The 16,923-nt window shown below is 41.4% G+C and overlaps 1 protein-coding gene across 1 annotated transcript; it reads right to left on the bottom strand.

The window, feature by feature from the left end:
* Nucleotides 1–9,926: 9,926 nt before the first annotated feature.
* On the bottom strand, nucleotides 9,927–10,347 carry LOC102138668 (small ribosomal subunit protein eS12-like). Its single transcript, XM_065548606.1, has one exon. The coding sequence runs from the start codon at nucleotides 10,332–10,334 to the stop codon at nucleotides 9,936–9,938; it is 399 nt and encodes a 132-aa protein (XP_065404678.1). The 5' UTR covers nucleotides 10,335–10,347; the 3' UTR covers nucleotides 9,927–9,935.
* Between the last annotated feature and the right edge of the window lie 6,576 nt (nucleotides 10,348–16,923).

Genomic DNA, 16,923 nt, shown 5'->3' with positions numbered 1-16,923 from the left:
ATATATGCTTTATGATATATGCTTTTATTTCTCTTGGTGGAATATAATAAATGGAATAGTTGTTGTATATGGTAGACTATACAAAAGATTTGTGTTCAAACGTTCTTAGTAGCTCTGTTTGGGATACTCTAAAACCAGAGATAACCCAAATGTCCATTAACAGGTAAATGAGGGGAAAAACCCCCAGTCCCTACAAGGCAATACTACTCAGCAATAAAATGAATGAATTAATATTTACATGTTATAACACAGAAGAATCTCAAAATATGCCAAATAAAAGAAAACAGACAAAATGTATGTATTGTACATTTCCATCTGTATACAATTCTAGAAGATGCAAAATAATCTGTAATGACAGAAGAACAACAGGTCAGGAGATGGTGATGGAAGCTGAAGAGACATGAGGGAAAGCAGGGAAGATTACAAAGGGACACAAGAAACTGTAGGAGATGACGAATGTGTTTATTATCATGATACTGGTGACGGTTTCGTGGATATATATGTGTCAAAACTTAACCAAATTTTACACTATAAATATTTGTGTTTATTGTATGGCAATTATACATCAATCTAGATGTCAAAATAGGGCCACAAACTCTATTCTGTTTCTTTCAGTAAGAGATGGATTTTAATTCTCTTTCCCCTGAGTCTAGGTTCGCCTTATTGTCTGGTCTGACCATTAGAATGTAGCAGATATTAGGACTTCTGAGCTTAGGTCATAAGAGGCCTTGCACCTTTGGCACAGCTGTCTGGGAACACTCTCTGGGATCCCTGAGCTGCCACATAAGAAGTCTGGCTACCTTGAGGCTGTGATGCTAGAGAGGCCACGTGTAGACACTCCAGTTGAAGCTCCCAGCTGAGCCCAGCCTTCGCCATCAAAGTGCCAGATGTATGAATGACCAGCTCAGACCAGCCCAGATGCCAGCTGAATACCACAGAGTAACCTTTGTTACTGTCATGTGGAAAAAAATATCACCCCAGTTGAGCCCTGTTTGAATTCCTGACTTCTGAAATTGTGAGATGTAATGTAATAAAATACCTGTTGTTGAAAGTCATTGGAAAGTTTTGGAGCAGTTTATTACACAGCAGTAGATAACAAAAAATGAATTCGTCACTTGGAAGTCAGGAGTGCTTTTGTAACAAAAACATGTGACATTGACATTGGTACTGGGCAGTGGGCAGAAACTGGAAGGGCCATGAAGAGACTGATAGTGAAAGCTTGAAGGACAATAAGGAGAATGTTATTGGAGCTGGAGAAGATATGACACATTATGTGGTGATAAGAAGTTTTGTGAAACTGTTGATTTTGGCAACATCAAAAATAGAATGTACCTAATGTATCTAATGAACTGGTAGATCTGACAAAGGAGATTTTCAAGCAGAATGTTTAAGGTGCCAAATGGTTTATTTGGCTGCTTATACTAAGAGATACATCTACATCAGATTCACACTCGAGATATGGCTACACTAGAAATATGGCTAACAAAAGATGAAATAAAAAAGAAACTGTTCAGTATGCAAAATTTAAAGGGAATATAAAGTAACCAGGGCTTGCTAGGATTAAAACTAAAACTGGGCCAGGTGTGAAAGTTCACGCCTATAATCTCAACACTTTGGGAGGCTGAGGTCAGAGGATTGCTTGAGGCCAGGATTTCAAGACCAGCCTGAGCAACATAGTGAGACCCCATTTCTACCAAAAAGAATTTTAATTGAAAAAAATCCAAAAGTAGTTTCTCTTTCCCATCTTATTCAGATGGCAAAATGTTCTCAAACGAAAAACAAAAACAAGCAAAAATAAAGACCTCAGAGTAAAGATCATCTTAAGGGTGTTGCTGAGAGGCCCTTTATTAAGACTTTCATGGCCCGGCGCGGTGGCTCAAGCCTGTAATCCCGGCACTTTGGGAGGCCAAGACGGGCGGATCACGAGGTCAGGAGATTGAGACCATCCTGGCTAACACTGTGAAACCCCGTCTCTACTAAAAAATACAAAAAACTAGCCGGGCGTGGTGGCAGGCGCCTGTAGTCCCAGCTACTCGGGAGGCTGAGGCAGGAGAATGGCGTGAACCCGGGAGGCGGAGCTTGCAGTGAGCGAGATCCGGCCACTGCACTCCAGCCTGGGCACAGAGCGAGACTCCGTCTCAAAAAAAAAAAAAAAAAAAAAAAAAAAAAAGACTTCCATCAGTTCCTTATAGACTCTTTCAACTAGAAAAAAAAAAAAGACTTTAAAGAATCTTAAGGACACCCTGCAGCCTCCTGACTCACAGTCCAAGCTAGGAATGGCCTGTCTAGAAGAGATTGGTGAGTCTGGCTTTTTTTTTTTTTTTGAGACGGAGTCTCGCTCTGTCGCCCAGGCTGGAGTGCAGTGGCGCGATCTCGGCTCACTGCAAGCTCCGCCTCCCGGGTTCTCGCCATTCTCCTGCCTCAGCCTCCCGAGTAGCTGGGACTACAGGCGCCCACAACCGCGCCCGGCTAATTTTTTGTATTTTTAGTAGAGACGGGGTTTCACCGTGGTCTCGATCTCCTGACCTTGTGATCCGCCCGCCTCGGCCTCCCAAAGTGCTGGGATTACAGGCGTGAGCCACCGCGCCCGGCTTTTGACTGATAGAGTGAACCTGATCCAGACTCCTAGGAACTCCTAGTTTTTAGAAAGGATTATATTGGTGGGAGGGTGATCTCTTGGGCTAAAAAGGGCAGAATTCAAAATTAAAAGAGACTTCAAGGCTCCCAAACTTTTATGATCAGGAGACAGTGTGACAAACCTGCAAAAGGGGACATTTCTAGTGCAAAAGGTAGGTGATGCAGGGCTCTTCCATTAAGGTCTTTGATCAATTTTGAGTTGATTTTCTATATGGTGTGAGATAAGGGAAAAACTTCATTCTTTTGCATGTGGCTATCCAGTTGCCCCAGTACAATTTGTAGAAAATAGTGTTTTCCACATTGAATGGTCTTGGCCCCATTGTCACAAATCAGTTGACCACAAATGTTTGGGTTTACTTTTGGATTCTCTATTCTATTCCATTGATCTGCATGTGTATCCTTACCCTAGAACCACACTGTCTTGATTACTGTTGCTTTTAGTGAGTTTTGAAATCAGGAAATGTGACTGCACCTATTTTGTCCTTCTTTTTCAAGATATTTTTGGATATTCTAGCTTACTTGCAATTCCATGTGAACTTTTGAATCAGCTTGTCAATGTCTACGGTGAAGTCAGCTGCTATTTTGAAATGGATTGTGTTGAATCTGTAGATCAATTTGGGGAATATTGCCATCTTAACAATATTAAGTCTCCTGATCCATAAACGTGGATTTTTTCTGTTTATTTAGATATTTAAGTTTTGTCAACAATGTTTTATAGTCTTTAGAGTATAAGTTTTGCACTTCTTTTGTCAAATTTATTACAATACTTTTTGATGCATTGTAATAAATAAAATTTTATTTTATTTTATTTTATTTTTGATACAGTGTCTCACTCTGTCACCCAGGTTGGAGTGCAGTAGTATAATCACAGCTCACTTCATCCTTGACTTCTTGAGCTCAGGTGATCCTCCCTCCTCAGCCTCCTGAGTAACTGAGATTAGTAGGCATGCACCACCATGCATGCCTGACTAATTTTTTTTTTTTTTTTTAGGGACGGGGTTTCACCATGTTGCCCAGGCTGGTTCCAAAGTCCTGGACTCGAGGGATCTGCCCCCCTCCACCTTCCAAAGTGCTGGGACTACAGGCACGGACCATTGCACCTGGCTGAAATTTTCTTAGTTTCATTTCAGATTGTTCATTGCAAGTCTATAAAAATTTGGCCTACTGATCTTATTTCCTACAAATTTGCTGAACTGATTTATTAGTTCCAATAGTTTTTTTTTTTTTTTTTTTTTTTTTTTTTACCGGATTCCGTTGGATTTTCCATGTGTAAGATTATGTAATCTGTGTATAGAGATAGGTTTGTGGATATTTTTGCCTTTCCAGTCTGGAGAACTGTTATTTCTTTTTTTTTTTTTTCTTTTTTTTTTTTTTTGAGACTGAGTCTCGGTCTGTCGCCCAGGCTGGAGTGCAGTGGCCGGATCTCAGCTCACTGCAAGCTCTGCCTCCGGGGTTTACGCCATTCTCCTGCCTCAGCCTCCCGAGTAGCTGGGACTACAGGCACCCACCACCTCGCCCGGCTAGTTTTTTGTATTTTTTAGTAGAGATGGGGTTTCACCTTGTTAGCCAGGATGGCCTCAATCTCCTGACCTCGTGATCCGCCCGTCTTGGCCTCCCAAAGTGCTGGGATTACGGGCTTGAGCCAGCACACCCGGGCCGATAACTTATTTATTTTTCTTGCCTGATGCCCTAGTTAGAACCTCCAATACAATGTTGAATGGAACTGGTGAGAGTGGACATTTTTGTCTTGTTCCTGATCTTAGGGGAAAAGCATCTGGCCTTTCACCATTAAATAAAATGTTAGCTCTGCGGTTTTATCAGGTTGAAGAAGTCCCTATCTAGTCATAGTTTATAGAATGTTTTTAAAATGTATTTTATTTTATTTTTAGAGATAGGGTTTCACTATTGCCCAAGCTGGAGTTCAGTGGCATGATCATAGCTCACTGCAGCCTCAAACTCCTGGGCTCAAGCAATCCTCCTGCCTTAACCTCCTGAGTAGCTGTGTAGCTGTGACCACAGGCATACACCACCATGCCTGGTTAATATTTTATTTTTGTAGAGATGGGGGTCTCACTATGTCATCCAGGCTGCAGATATTTTTTTAACAAGCTTAATATATTTTATTTATTATTATTTTTTATTACCGTAAATTCTGGGGTACATGTGCAGAACGTGCAGGTTTGTTACATAGGTTTACACATGCCATGGTGGTTTGCTGCACCCATCAATTCATCATCCACATTAGGTATTTCTCCTAATGCTATCCCAGTTATTTTTGTATATGAGTTGTAAATATTACAATAGAATAATGTATCAAACACTGATAAATTATAAAATATGGGTGAGACCTCTTATTTTTAAAATATAAAACATTATTGAGAGAAAGTAAAGAAGATCTTATATGTAGAAAAATATACAGTGTTCAGGAACTGGAAAAGTAAATTCTTATAAAAAGATATCAATTCTCTCTAAATTGATAAAGTACATACAGATTTAGTGCAATCCCAATCACAATCACAATAAGTTTTTTTATAGAACCTTACAATCCGAGTTTACAATTCATATAGAAATGCAAATGGCAAAAAATAACCTAAATGCTTTGAAAAATAAGGTGGAGGAGCCGGGCGCGGTGGCTCAAGCCTGTAATCCCAGCACTTTGGGAGGCTAAGACGGGCGGATCACAAGGTCAGGAGATCGAGACCATCCTTGCTAACACCGTGAAACCCCGTCTCTACTAAAAAATACAAAAAACTAGCCGGGCGAGGTGGCGGGCGTCTGTAGTCCCAGCTACTCGGGAGGGTGAGGCAGGAGAATGGTGTAAACCCGGGAGGTGGAGCTTGCAGTGAGCTGAGATCTGGCCACTGCACTCCAGCCTGGGCGACAGGCGAGACTCCTTCTCAAAAAAAAAAAAACAAAAATAAGAAAAATAAGGTGGGAGAACATAGTCTACTAGATTGGATTTATGGTAAAGCTGGAGTAATTAAAACAATGTGGTTTTGGCGCAAGGATGGATAAGGAGACCAATAAAACTGGAAATTCACACAACACCCAACACAAAACTTTCATCAAAACGTATACAAAATTTCAATATAGGTGCACACTAGATCTAGGTGAGAAAGGCAAACAATACAACTATCAGAAAATAATACACAAAAATAACTTCATGTCTTTGAGATAGGAAAACATTTCTAAATCAGTTCATAAATATTATAAATCATAAGGCAGAGACTAAATTTGACTGTATCAGCATTTAAACCTCAGTTTATTAAAAGACATTTTAAAAGCAAAGAAAGACAAGCCAAAAGTTGGGAGAAAACATTTGCACACATATAACCAACAAATGACAAGCATCCAGAATGTATAAACCAAACAGATAGATAAATAACCTAGTGAAAAAAATAGATGAGAGGAACAGGCACTTCACAAAAGAATTCAAATTGTCATTAAATCCAAAAAAAGATTTATTAGTAATCAAGAAAACACTCATAACTCACACACCCACCAATAGGATCCAACTATACGTTCAGACTCAGACTGAATTATACTACCCACTCACCAGTAGGATCCAACTATACGTTCAGACTCAGACTGAATTATACTACCCACTCACCAATAGGATCCAACTATATATTCACCTGAGTGTCTATAGCAAGGATTTGAATCAACTGCAAGTTTCAAACCTGTATCATGTAAGTTTGTATAAGCACTTTGGAGCAGCTTGGCATTAGCTGCTTAAGTTGAAAATAGGCATGTATTATGGTCTAACAGCTTTCCTTGTGATATTCACCCAACAGCTATATGTGACCATGTACATGAGGGGACATGTAGAAGAATGTTCAGCTAAGCCTATTTTTTAAAAAATTTATTTTATTTTATTTTAGTTTTTATTTTTTGAGACAGAGTTTCACTCTTGTTGCCCAGGCTGGAGTGCAGTGGTGCGATCTTGGCTCACTGCAACCTCTGCCTCCTGGATTCAAGTGATTCTCCTACCTCAGCCTCCCGAGTAGCTGGGACTACAGGCACGTGCCACCACGCCCAGCTAAATTTTGTATTTTTTAACTAGAGGCGGGGGTTTCACCATGTTGGCCAGGATGGTCTCACTCTCTTGACCTTGCGATCCGCCTGCCTCGGCCTCCCAAAGTGCTGGGATTACAGGCGTGAGCCACCTCGCCCGGCTAAGCCTATTTATTATAACCAAACAATGGAAACAGACTAAATGTCTATTTACAACAAGATGGATAATTAATTATGATACATTCATACAATAGAATACCATTCAGCAATGAAAGTGAACAAATTATAGCTAACGACAATAAGTGTCTTATGTGAACAAAGCCAGATGCTAAAAGATACATATGATTCCATGTATACAAAGTTCTCAGATTGGGTGGAAAAAGGATTCAAAAAGTAAGGAATTGATTACCATAAAACTCAAGAAAATGACTACTTTTGGGGAGAGGCAGGTGACTTCAACTGGTAAAGGGCACAAGGGGAACTAATGGGATGCTGAGAATGTTCCATTTCTGGAACTGGGTACTCATTGCATGCAAGAGTGTTCACTAAAGTAAACAGTTATGTTTTATGCATTTTTTTCTAAATAGGTGCTTTATTTGGCAATGAAAAAAATGTAAAAATACTTCTTGCAAACTTGAGTTTATGAATTGAGATTCATGTGAAATGCTAAGTATCTGATAAAGCATAAATTCTGGGTCTATTTCTTACTAATACCTAGAACTCTTTGAGAGAAACAACATATACATGCCACCTAGAGTAAGAAATGAATGTGGCTCTCTATATGTCACTGAGCTGTATAAAGACACTCTTGTGTATTAGAGTTCTCCAGAGAAACAGAACCAGTATATATACACATATATATAACCATTTATATCTATATATAATTATATACATATATACACACACATATACATACACACATAGAGTCACGCATTGCTTAACAACAGAGATACATTCTAATAAAACCATTGTTAGGTGATTTCTTTTTTTTTTTTTTTTTTTTGAGACGGAGTCTCGCTCTGTCGCCCAGGCTGGAGTGCAGTGGCCGGATCTCAGCTCACTGCAAGCTCCGCCTCCCGGGTTCACGCCATTCTCCTGCCTCACCCTCCCGAGTAGCTGGGACTACAGGCGCCCGCCACCTCTCCCGGCTAGTTTTTTGTATTTTTTTTAGTAGAGACGGGGTTTCACCGTGTTAGCCAGGATGATCTCGATCTCCTGACCTCGTGATCCGCCCGTCTCGGCCTCCCAAAGTACTGGGATTACAGGCTTGAGCCACCGCGCCCGGCCGATTTCTTTTTTTTTTTTTTTTTTGAGATGGAGTCTCACTCTGTCACCCGGGCTCCCAGGCTGGAGTGGCACGATCTCTGCTCACTGCAATCTCTGCCTTCTGAGTTCAAGTGATTCTCCTGCCTCAGCCTCCTGAGTAGGTGGGACTACAGGCATGTGCCACCACGCCTGGCTAATTTTTGTATTTTTAGTAGAGACAGGGTTTCACATGTTGTTTGGGCTGGTCTTGAACTGCTGACCTCAGGTGATCTGCCTGTCTCAGCCTCCCAAAGTGCTATTACAGGCATGAGCCACCGTGCCTGGCCCTGTTAGGTGATTTCATCATTGTGTGAACACCATAGAGTGTACTTACACAAACCTAGATGGTTTAGTCTGCTACGTCCCTAGGCTATATGGTATAGCCTGTTGCTCCTACGCTACAAACCTGTATAGCGTGTCACTGTGCTGAATACTGTAGACAACTGTAACACAATGATAAATATTGGTGTATCTAAACACGTCTAAACATAGAAAAGGAAATGTGTTACACTATGACCTTATGATGGCTATGACTTCACTAGGCGATAGAATTTTTCAGTTTTATTATAATTTTATGGATCAACCACTGTATATGAGGTCTGTCATTGACCAAAACATGATTATTTGGGTTATGACTATATATAGAGAGAGGGGGAGCTGGGTGGGGGCAGAAGAGAGAGAGAGGTTTATTATTAGGAATTGAATCTCATGATTATGAAGTCTCACAATCTGCTATCTGGAAGCTAGAGACTCAGTAAACGTGGCAGTATAATTCAGTCTGAATTTGATGCCTTGAAAACCAGGAGGACTAAAAGTGTAAATCCCAGTCAGACAGCAGAAGATGAGATGAGATGTCCCAACTAACTCAGGCAGGCAGGTAGCAAGAGGGGTGAATTCCTCCCTCCTTTGCCTTTTCTGTTTAGGCTCTCAACAAATTGGATGGTGCCCACTCACATTGAGGAGAGCAATCTACTTTACTGATCTGCTGATTCAAAGGATAATCTTGAAACACTCTCACAGACACACCCACAAATAATGTTTAATCTGGCACCCCCAGGCCCAGTCAGGTTGACACGTATAATTAACCATTATACCCTAGTAATAGGTACAAACAATATTAGCCCTTCCACAGATAGATATGAGATGAATGTGTTTTAGCTTTAATTAATTAATTTATTTATTTATTGAGACGGAGTCTCGCTCTGTCGCCCAGGCTGGAGTGCAGTGGCGTGATCTCAGCTCACTGCAAGCTCCGCATTCCAGGTTCACGCCATTCTCCTGCCTCAGCCTCCCCAGTAGCTGGGACTACAGTCGCCTGCCACCACACCCGGCTAATTTTTTTGTGTTTTTGGTAGAGACGGGGTTTCACTGTGTTAGCCAGGATGGTCTCGATCTCCTGACCTCGTGATCCACCTGCCTTGGCCTCCCAAAGTGCTGGGATTACAGGCAGCTTTTATTTTTAATTGTGGTTTATCTTTATTATTAGTTTCTAAAATTAAAATTAATCTGTTCTTAAAATTTTCTCTAAAGTTGATAACATTGACTTATAAGATAAAGCCTAAATTCCTTAGGGCTGCCTTCTCATTCGTCTCATCTCTTGGTACCTTTCTCAGAGTTTATGCTCCAGAAACACTGATCTATTTGTATTTCCCAAAATACACTGTATTCCTCAAGCCTTTTTTCTTTGCATCATATTGTACTCTTTGCCTGTAACATTTTCTATTTGCTTTCTTTGAAAATTTCTATACATTCTTCCAGTTTTCTGCTGAAATGCTACCTTCCTGTGAAGACATCCTTTTGCTAAGCATCCATACTCCTAATAACTTTTTGCGTGCTTCTATTAAAGCAATTATCTAAATTTCCAGTATTACAATTATAAGATAATTTCTCTCCTTCTCCACTAGGGGGCAGAGACAGCTTTTCCACCCACTTTTTTTTTTTTTTTTTTTTTTTTTTTTGTGAGCCAAAGATTTATTTATTCATATCTTGCATTTGAAGTACTCTTCGATAACATCCTTGGCCTGAGACTCCTTTCCATAGTCCTTAACTACTACACAACTGCAACCAACCACTTTACGGGGTTTCCCCTCTCTGTCAGTTTTACAGAGGCCTACCCATTCTCCTAGTTTCTTGTTGTCATCAACCTTAATTAGGTTGATCTGATGTTCAGCACAAAGGGCCTCCACCAACTTGACATACATAGGCTCATCACAGTTGGATGCAAGCACACAAAGATGGGCTTGGCGCTTGTCTAAGGCTTTGGCAGCTTCGCGAATTCCACGTGCTAGGCCATCGTGGATGAGGGCGGTCTTCAGCACCTCTTGTAAAGCAGTATTAACGTCCATTACACCTCCAGCAGCAATGCCTTCCTCGGCCATGGCGGTGGGTTACGGGTGAAGCGACATCTTGAACGCACCCAAGCCTCCGCCTCCGCGCGACTCCGCCGCGGCAGGGAAAGAGCTTTGTTTGTTTTTGAGACGGAGTCTCACTCTGACGCCCAGGCTGGAGTGCAGTGGCCGGATCTCAGCTCACTGCAAGCCCCGCCTCCCAGGTTTACGCCATTCTCCTGCCTCAGCCTCCCGAGTAGCTGGGACTACAGGTGCCCGCCACCTTGCCTGGCTAGTTTTTTGTATTTTTTAGTAGAGACGGAGTTTCACCTTGTTAGCCAGGATGGTCTAGATCTCCTGACCTCGTGATCCGCCCGTCTCAGCCTCCCAAAGTGCTGGGATTACAGGCTTGAGCCACCGCGCCCGGCCTACTCCCCCCATTTTTATTTCTAACGACATGAGGGACTTACAATAACTAGCCAAGTAACTGTATTTGTTGAGTTCATTAAGATGACTCTTAATCCATGATGCACTACAGATCCCTTCCCAGGGTTGTAATTATTGCACTGGTGGCACTAAGTCAGCTTTCTATAAGTTGTGCAATTTGGGGTTTAAAAATATCTCTAGGCCGACCCCTCCTTTCAGTAACAATGCATCCTCCAATAACCGCAGGAACTTGCCAAGAATCAGAACACACCTGCGACTGCTAAGATGGCAAGTGAACTCAGGTTGCTGGCTCCTTCTTCTGAAATCAGCCCTGCAGAAAATATAAACTAAGAGGTAAGCATAGACTCCAGGAATTAACCATCATTACCACTACCTCTGTAAGAACCCCCCGGGAAAACTAGAGACTGTCTTGCACTAAAGTGTGTGAGAAGGAGTGGGAGAATATGGGAGTGGGCACAGCAGGGGGAAGCAGGGGAGACTATAGTCTGGGCAGAGGGTAGCAGTGAGAGTGAAAAAAGGCTTCTTAAAATTCTGTTTCCCCCTTTCTGCAGGTTTGCTTTGGAACAGTTGTTGCGTTTGGCTTCACAGTAAAACTAGTGGCAACATCCTAGACCACTGTGGATGGTATCTATGGAGGCTGTGTTAAGGAGCTCCAATATGTTGCTTCTAACAACTGCATAATACTCAATTATTTTATCTGCTGCATCCTACTATATACTTTACCAATGCTGTACACAGTTTGTCTCCAAATTCCCTGGCAGTATTCCTCCAAACTTTTTTTTTTTTTTGAGACAGGGTCTCGCTTTGTTGCCCAGGCTGGAGTGCAGAGGCACAATTATGAATCACTGTAGCTTCAGTCCCCTGGGCTCAAAGGATCCTCCCACCTCAGCCTCCCAAGTAGCTGGGACCACAGGCACACATCACCATACCTAAGTTTTAAAAATGTTTTTGTAGAGATGAGGGTCTCACTATGTTGCCTAGGCTGGTCTTGGACTACTCCTAGACTCAAGTGATCCTACTGCCTTGGCCTCCCTAAGTGTTGGGATTACAGGTGTGAGCCACCACACCCAACCTTATTTCTTTTTCTGCTTAAATTAGCCAGTTAATGTCTGGTTTTTTTTGTAACTATTAACCCTGACCTTTAGTGGAAACAAAACTGGAAGAAAGAAAAATATTAGGAGGTTATTAAAATAAACCAGACAAGACACAGTGATGATGTGGGCAAGAACATTTGAAGCATAAGAGTTGTTGGGTTAGGGATATATTTCGGACATAAAGAGGCCAGGAAAGGGAGGAAAATAAAGTAACCAAGCATGAGTTCTATGTTTTGGCCACAGTAACTGTAATGAATGGTGGTGTCATTTATTGAGATGGGAAATAATAAAGTATAATATTTATTTATTTATTTATTTTAGGATGAGAATGTAAAGTTCTGTTTTGGAGGCGGCTGTGGTAGCTCATGCCTGTAATCCTAGCACTTTGGGAGGCCGAGGCAGGTGGATCACCTGAGGTCTGGAGCTCGAGACCAGCATGGCCAATATGGTGAAACTCTATCTCCACTAAAAATACAAAAATTATCTGGGCATGGTGGTGCATGCCTGTAATCCCAGCTACTCGGGAGGCTGAGGCAGGAGAATCGCTTGAATCCGGGAGGCAGAGGTTGCAGTGAGCTGAGATCACACCACTGCACTCCAGCCTGGGGGACAGGCTATTTGAGACTCCGTCTAAAAATAAAAATAAAAAAAGTTCTGTTTTGGTCATGCTATGTTTCTGGAGACCCCTATAAGACACCCAAGTGGAGATGACATATGTGTCTGGGGTTCAGTACAGAAGTCTGGACCTGCAGACTTATAAAATCAGCAGCATAAGGGAGTATTTAACATCATGGGCCTGGATGAGATCATTAGAGAAATAGTGTATGTAAAAAAGAGGACCAAGAAATGAAGCCAGAGGCAATTGATATTTAAATTGGGAAGACAAGGAGGATCCAACAAACAAGACTAAGAAGAAGCAGCCAATGAAGTACGAAGAAATCAGAAGAATGTGGAGTCCCTGATAACAGATGAAAGCATTCTTTCAAAAAGTATGGTCAGGTCAAGCATATCACATGTCACTGGGAGTTCTATCAGATGAGAACAGAAAATTTAATATGAAATATAGGGAAATGGAGGTAATTAATAAAAATATTTTTAGGACAGAGGTGTGGAAAAAAGCCTGGGATTTATTTCCTTTGTCACTCCCTGCCCCCAACGTTCTCCTTTTCCCTGCCTGGAACTGAGATAAAATGAAGACTGAAGTTAGAATTGCCATATTGGGTCATGAGGTGACCTTGAGGATGGAAGTTTTGCACTAAACATGACACAGCAGGAAGACAGAAGGAGGCTGGGTCCCTAGTGACTATATGGAACTACAATATCTACTTCTGGACTTCTTTCATATAGAAGAAAACAAACCCTATCTTATATATGCTACTTTAATTTGGGTTTTCTGTTATATGTGACTAGACTTAATTCCCACTGACATAGAAGGAGAGCAAAGAAAAGAGGCAGTGTCATGATAGAAAAAAAAAGTTGTTTTTTTTTTTAAATTGACAGATAACATTGTATATATACAACATGATGTTTTAAAACCTATATATATATAGTGGAATGGCTAAATCAAGCTAAATAAGACGGAATTCCTCACATAGTTGTCATTTTGTGGTGAGAACACTTGAAATCAATTCTCTTAGAATGTTTCAAAAATACAATGCATTGTTATTAACTATAGTCACCATATTGTACAACAGATATCTTGAACTTATTCCTCCTATCTAACTGAAATTTTGTATCCCTTGACCAACATCTCCCCAACTCCCTCCCCTACCACAGCACTAGCCCTTGGTATCCCACATTCTACTCTCTACTTCTATGAGTTTAATGTTTTTAGATTCCACACATGAGTGAGATCATGTGGGATTTGTCTTTCTGTGCCTGGCTGATTTCACCTAACATCATATCCTCCAGGTTCATCCGTGTTGTCTCAAATGACAGGATTTCCTTCTTTTTAATGGCTCAGTAGTATTCAATTGCATATATATGCTACATTTTGGTTATCCATTAATCCACGGATAGCATTTGGTTTGCTTCCATGTGAGTGATACTACTATGAACACAGGTGCACACAAATATCTCTTTGATATCCTGATTTCAATTCTTTTGGATTTATATCCAGAAGTGGAATTGTTGGATCATATAGTAATTGTATTTTTAATTTTTTGAGGGACCTTGATATGGTTTGGGTCTGTGTCCCCACCTAAATCTCATATGGAATTGTAAACCCGAGTGTTGGAGGAGGGACCTGATGGGAGGTGATTGATCATGGGGGTGGATTTCCCTTTGCAGTCCTTGTGATAGTGAGTTTTCACGAGATCTGGTTGTTTAAAAGTGTATAGCACCTCCTCCTTCACTATTCCTTCTTCTCCAGCGTGTCTGCTTCCCCTTCGCCTTCCACCATGATTGTAAGTTTCCTGAGGCCTCCCCAGCCATGCTTCCTGTACAGCCTGCAGAACTGTGAGTCAACTAAACCTGTTTTCTTTATAAATTACCCAGTCTCAGGTAGTTGTTTATAGCAGTGCAAGAAAGGACTAATACAGACCTCCATACTATTCTCCATAATGGCTGTACTAATTTACATTTCTACCAACAGTGTGCAATGGTTCTCTTCTCTCCACATTTTCACCAACACTTATCTTTGTCTTTCTGAAAATAGCCATTTTAACAGTTGTGAGGTGATAGCTCTCTGTGGTTTTAATTTGCATTTCCACACTAATTAATGATGTTGAGCATTTTTTCATACACCTCTGTTGACCTGTATGTCTTCTTTTGAGAAATGTCTATTCAGGTCCTCTGCCTATATTTTTCCTGTTGCCCAGGCTGGAGTGCAATGGTGTAATCTCAGCTCACTGCAACCTCTGCCCCCTGGGTTCAAGCGATTCTCTTGCTTCAGCCTCCTGAGTAGCTGGGACTATGGGCACATGCCATCGCACCTGGCTAATTTTTGCATTTTTTGTAGATATGGAGTTTCACTGTGTTAGCCAGGCTGGTCTCGAACTCCTGACCTCAGGTGATCCACCCACCTCAGACTCCCAAAGTGTTGGGATTACTGGAGTGATCCATTGCACCTGGCCCTATTTTTAAATTGAGTCATTTGTTTTCTTGCTGTTGATTTGAGTTCCCTAAATATTTTAAATATTAATCCCTTATCAGATACGTGGTTTGCAAATACTTTCTCCCATTCTGTAGGTTGCCTCTTCACTCTGTTGACTGTCTTCTTTGCTATGCAGAAGCTTTTTAGATTGATGTAATCCCATTTATCTATTTTTGCTTTTGTTGCCTGTACTTTTTGGGTCATATTAAAAAAAAATCATTGCCCAGCGCCATGTCATAGAGCTTTTCCTGTATGTTTTCTTCTAGTAGTTTCACAGTTTTAGGCCTTATGTTTAAGGCCTTTCCTTCACTTTCTTTTTCTGGTTTTTTTTTTTTTTTTTTTTTTTTTTTTTTTTTTTTAGACGGAGTCTCGCTCTGTCACCCAGGGTGGAGTGCAAATGGCGTGATCTTGGCTCACTGCAAGCTCCACCTCCTGGGTTCACGCCATTCTCCTGCCTCAGCCTCCTGAGTAGCTGGGACTACAGGCGCCCACCACCACAGCTGGCTAATTTTGTTTTTGTATTTTTAGTAGAGACGGGGTTTCACCATGCTAGCCAGGATGGTCTTGATCTCCTGACCTCGTGATCTGCCCACCTTGGCCTTCCAAAGTGCTGGGATTACAGGCGTGAGCCACTGTTCCTGGCCTAAGTCTTTATTTTGAGTTGATTTTTTTATATAGTGTGAGGTAAGGGTCTACTTTTATTCTTCTCCATATGGATGTCCAGTTGTCCCACTACTGTTTATTGAAGAGACTGTCCTCTCCCCATGTGTGTTCTTGGCACCTTTTTTGAAAATCAGTTGGCTGTAAATACGTGGATTTATTTCTGGGCTGTCTGTTCTATTCCACTGGTCAATGTATCTGTTTTTATGCCAGTACCATGCTGTTTTGATTACTATAACTTTGTAGTATATTTTGAAGTCAGGCAATGTGATGCCACCAGCTTTGTTCTTTTGGCTCAAGATTGCTTTGGCTATTAGGGGTTTTTTTGTGGCTCCACATGAATTTCAAGATTTTCTTTTCGGTTTCTGTGAAAAATATTATTGGTATTTGGTAGAGATTTCATTGAGTTTGTAGATCTCTTTGGGTATTATGACATTTTGACAATATTAATTCTTCTGCTCCATGAACGTGAATCTCTTCCCATTTATTTGTCTTCTTCAATTTCTTTTCTTTTCTTTCTTTCTTTCTTCTTTTTTTTTTTTTTTGTAAGATGGAGTTTCACTCTTGTTGCCCAAACTAGAATGCAATGGTGTGATCTCAGATCACTGGAACCTCCACCTTCTGGGTTCAAGTGGTTCTCCTGCCTCAGCCCCCCAAGTAGCTGGGATTATAGGCATCCACCACCCTGCCCGGATAATTTTTTGTATTTTTAGTAGAGACAGCGTTTCTCCATGTTGGCCAGGCTGGTCTTGAACTCCTGACCTCAGTTGATCCACCTGCCTCGGCCTCCCAAAGAGCTGGTGGCATGAGCCACCTCCATGTTTTATAGTTTTCAACATCTATATCTTTCACCTCCTGGGTTAAATTTATTCCTAACTATTTTATTTTATCTTATTTTATTTATTTCATTTTATTTATTTTTGACACAGAGCTTGCTCTTGTCACCCAGGCTGGAGTGCAATGGCACGATCTCAGCTCACTGCCACCTCTGCCTCCCAGGTTCAAGTGATTCTCCTGCCTCAACCTCTCTAGTAGCTGGGACTACAGGTGTGCACTACCACACCCAGCTAATTTTTGTATTTTTAGTACAGACAGGGTTTCATCATGTTGGCCAGGCTGGTCTTGAACTTCTGACCTCACTCGCCTCAGCCTCCCAAAGTGCTGGGATTACAGGCGAGAGCCACTGTGCCTGGCAAATTTTATTTTATTTTCTAAGATGGTCTCACTCTGTCACCCAGGCTGGAATGCAGTAGAATGAACATGGCTCACTGCAGCTGCAGCCTCCTGGATTGAAGCAATCCTCTTGCCTCAGCCTCCTGAGTAGCTAGAAGCATATCCATGTGCC

Source organism: Macaca fascicularis, chromosome 7, assembly GCF_037993035.2.
Source record: "Macaca fascicularis isolate 582-1 chromosome 7, T2T-MFA8v1.1".
Classification (NCBI taxonomy): domain Eukaryota; kingdom Metazoa; phylum Chordata; class Mammalia; order Primates; family Cercopithecidae; genus Macaca; species Macaca fascicularis.
This window is presented reverse-complemented; position numbering and strand designations above follow the sequence as displayed.

Excerpts from the sequence above, each read along its gene's own strand:
- LOC102138668 (XM_065548606.1), bottom strand. The coding sequence starts at position 10,334 with ATGGCCGAGGAAGGCATTGCTGCTGGAGGTGTAATGGACGTTAATACT.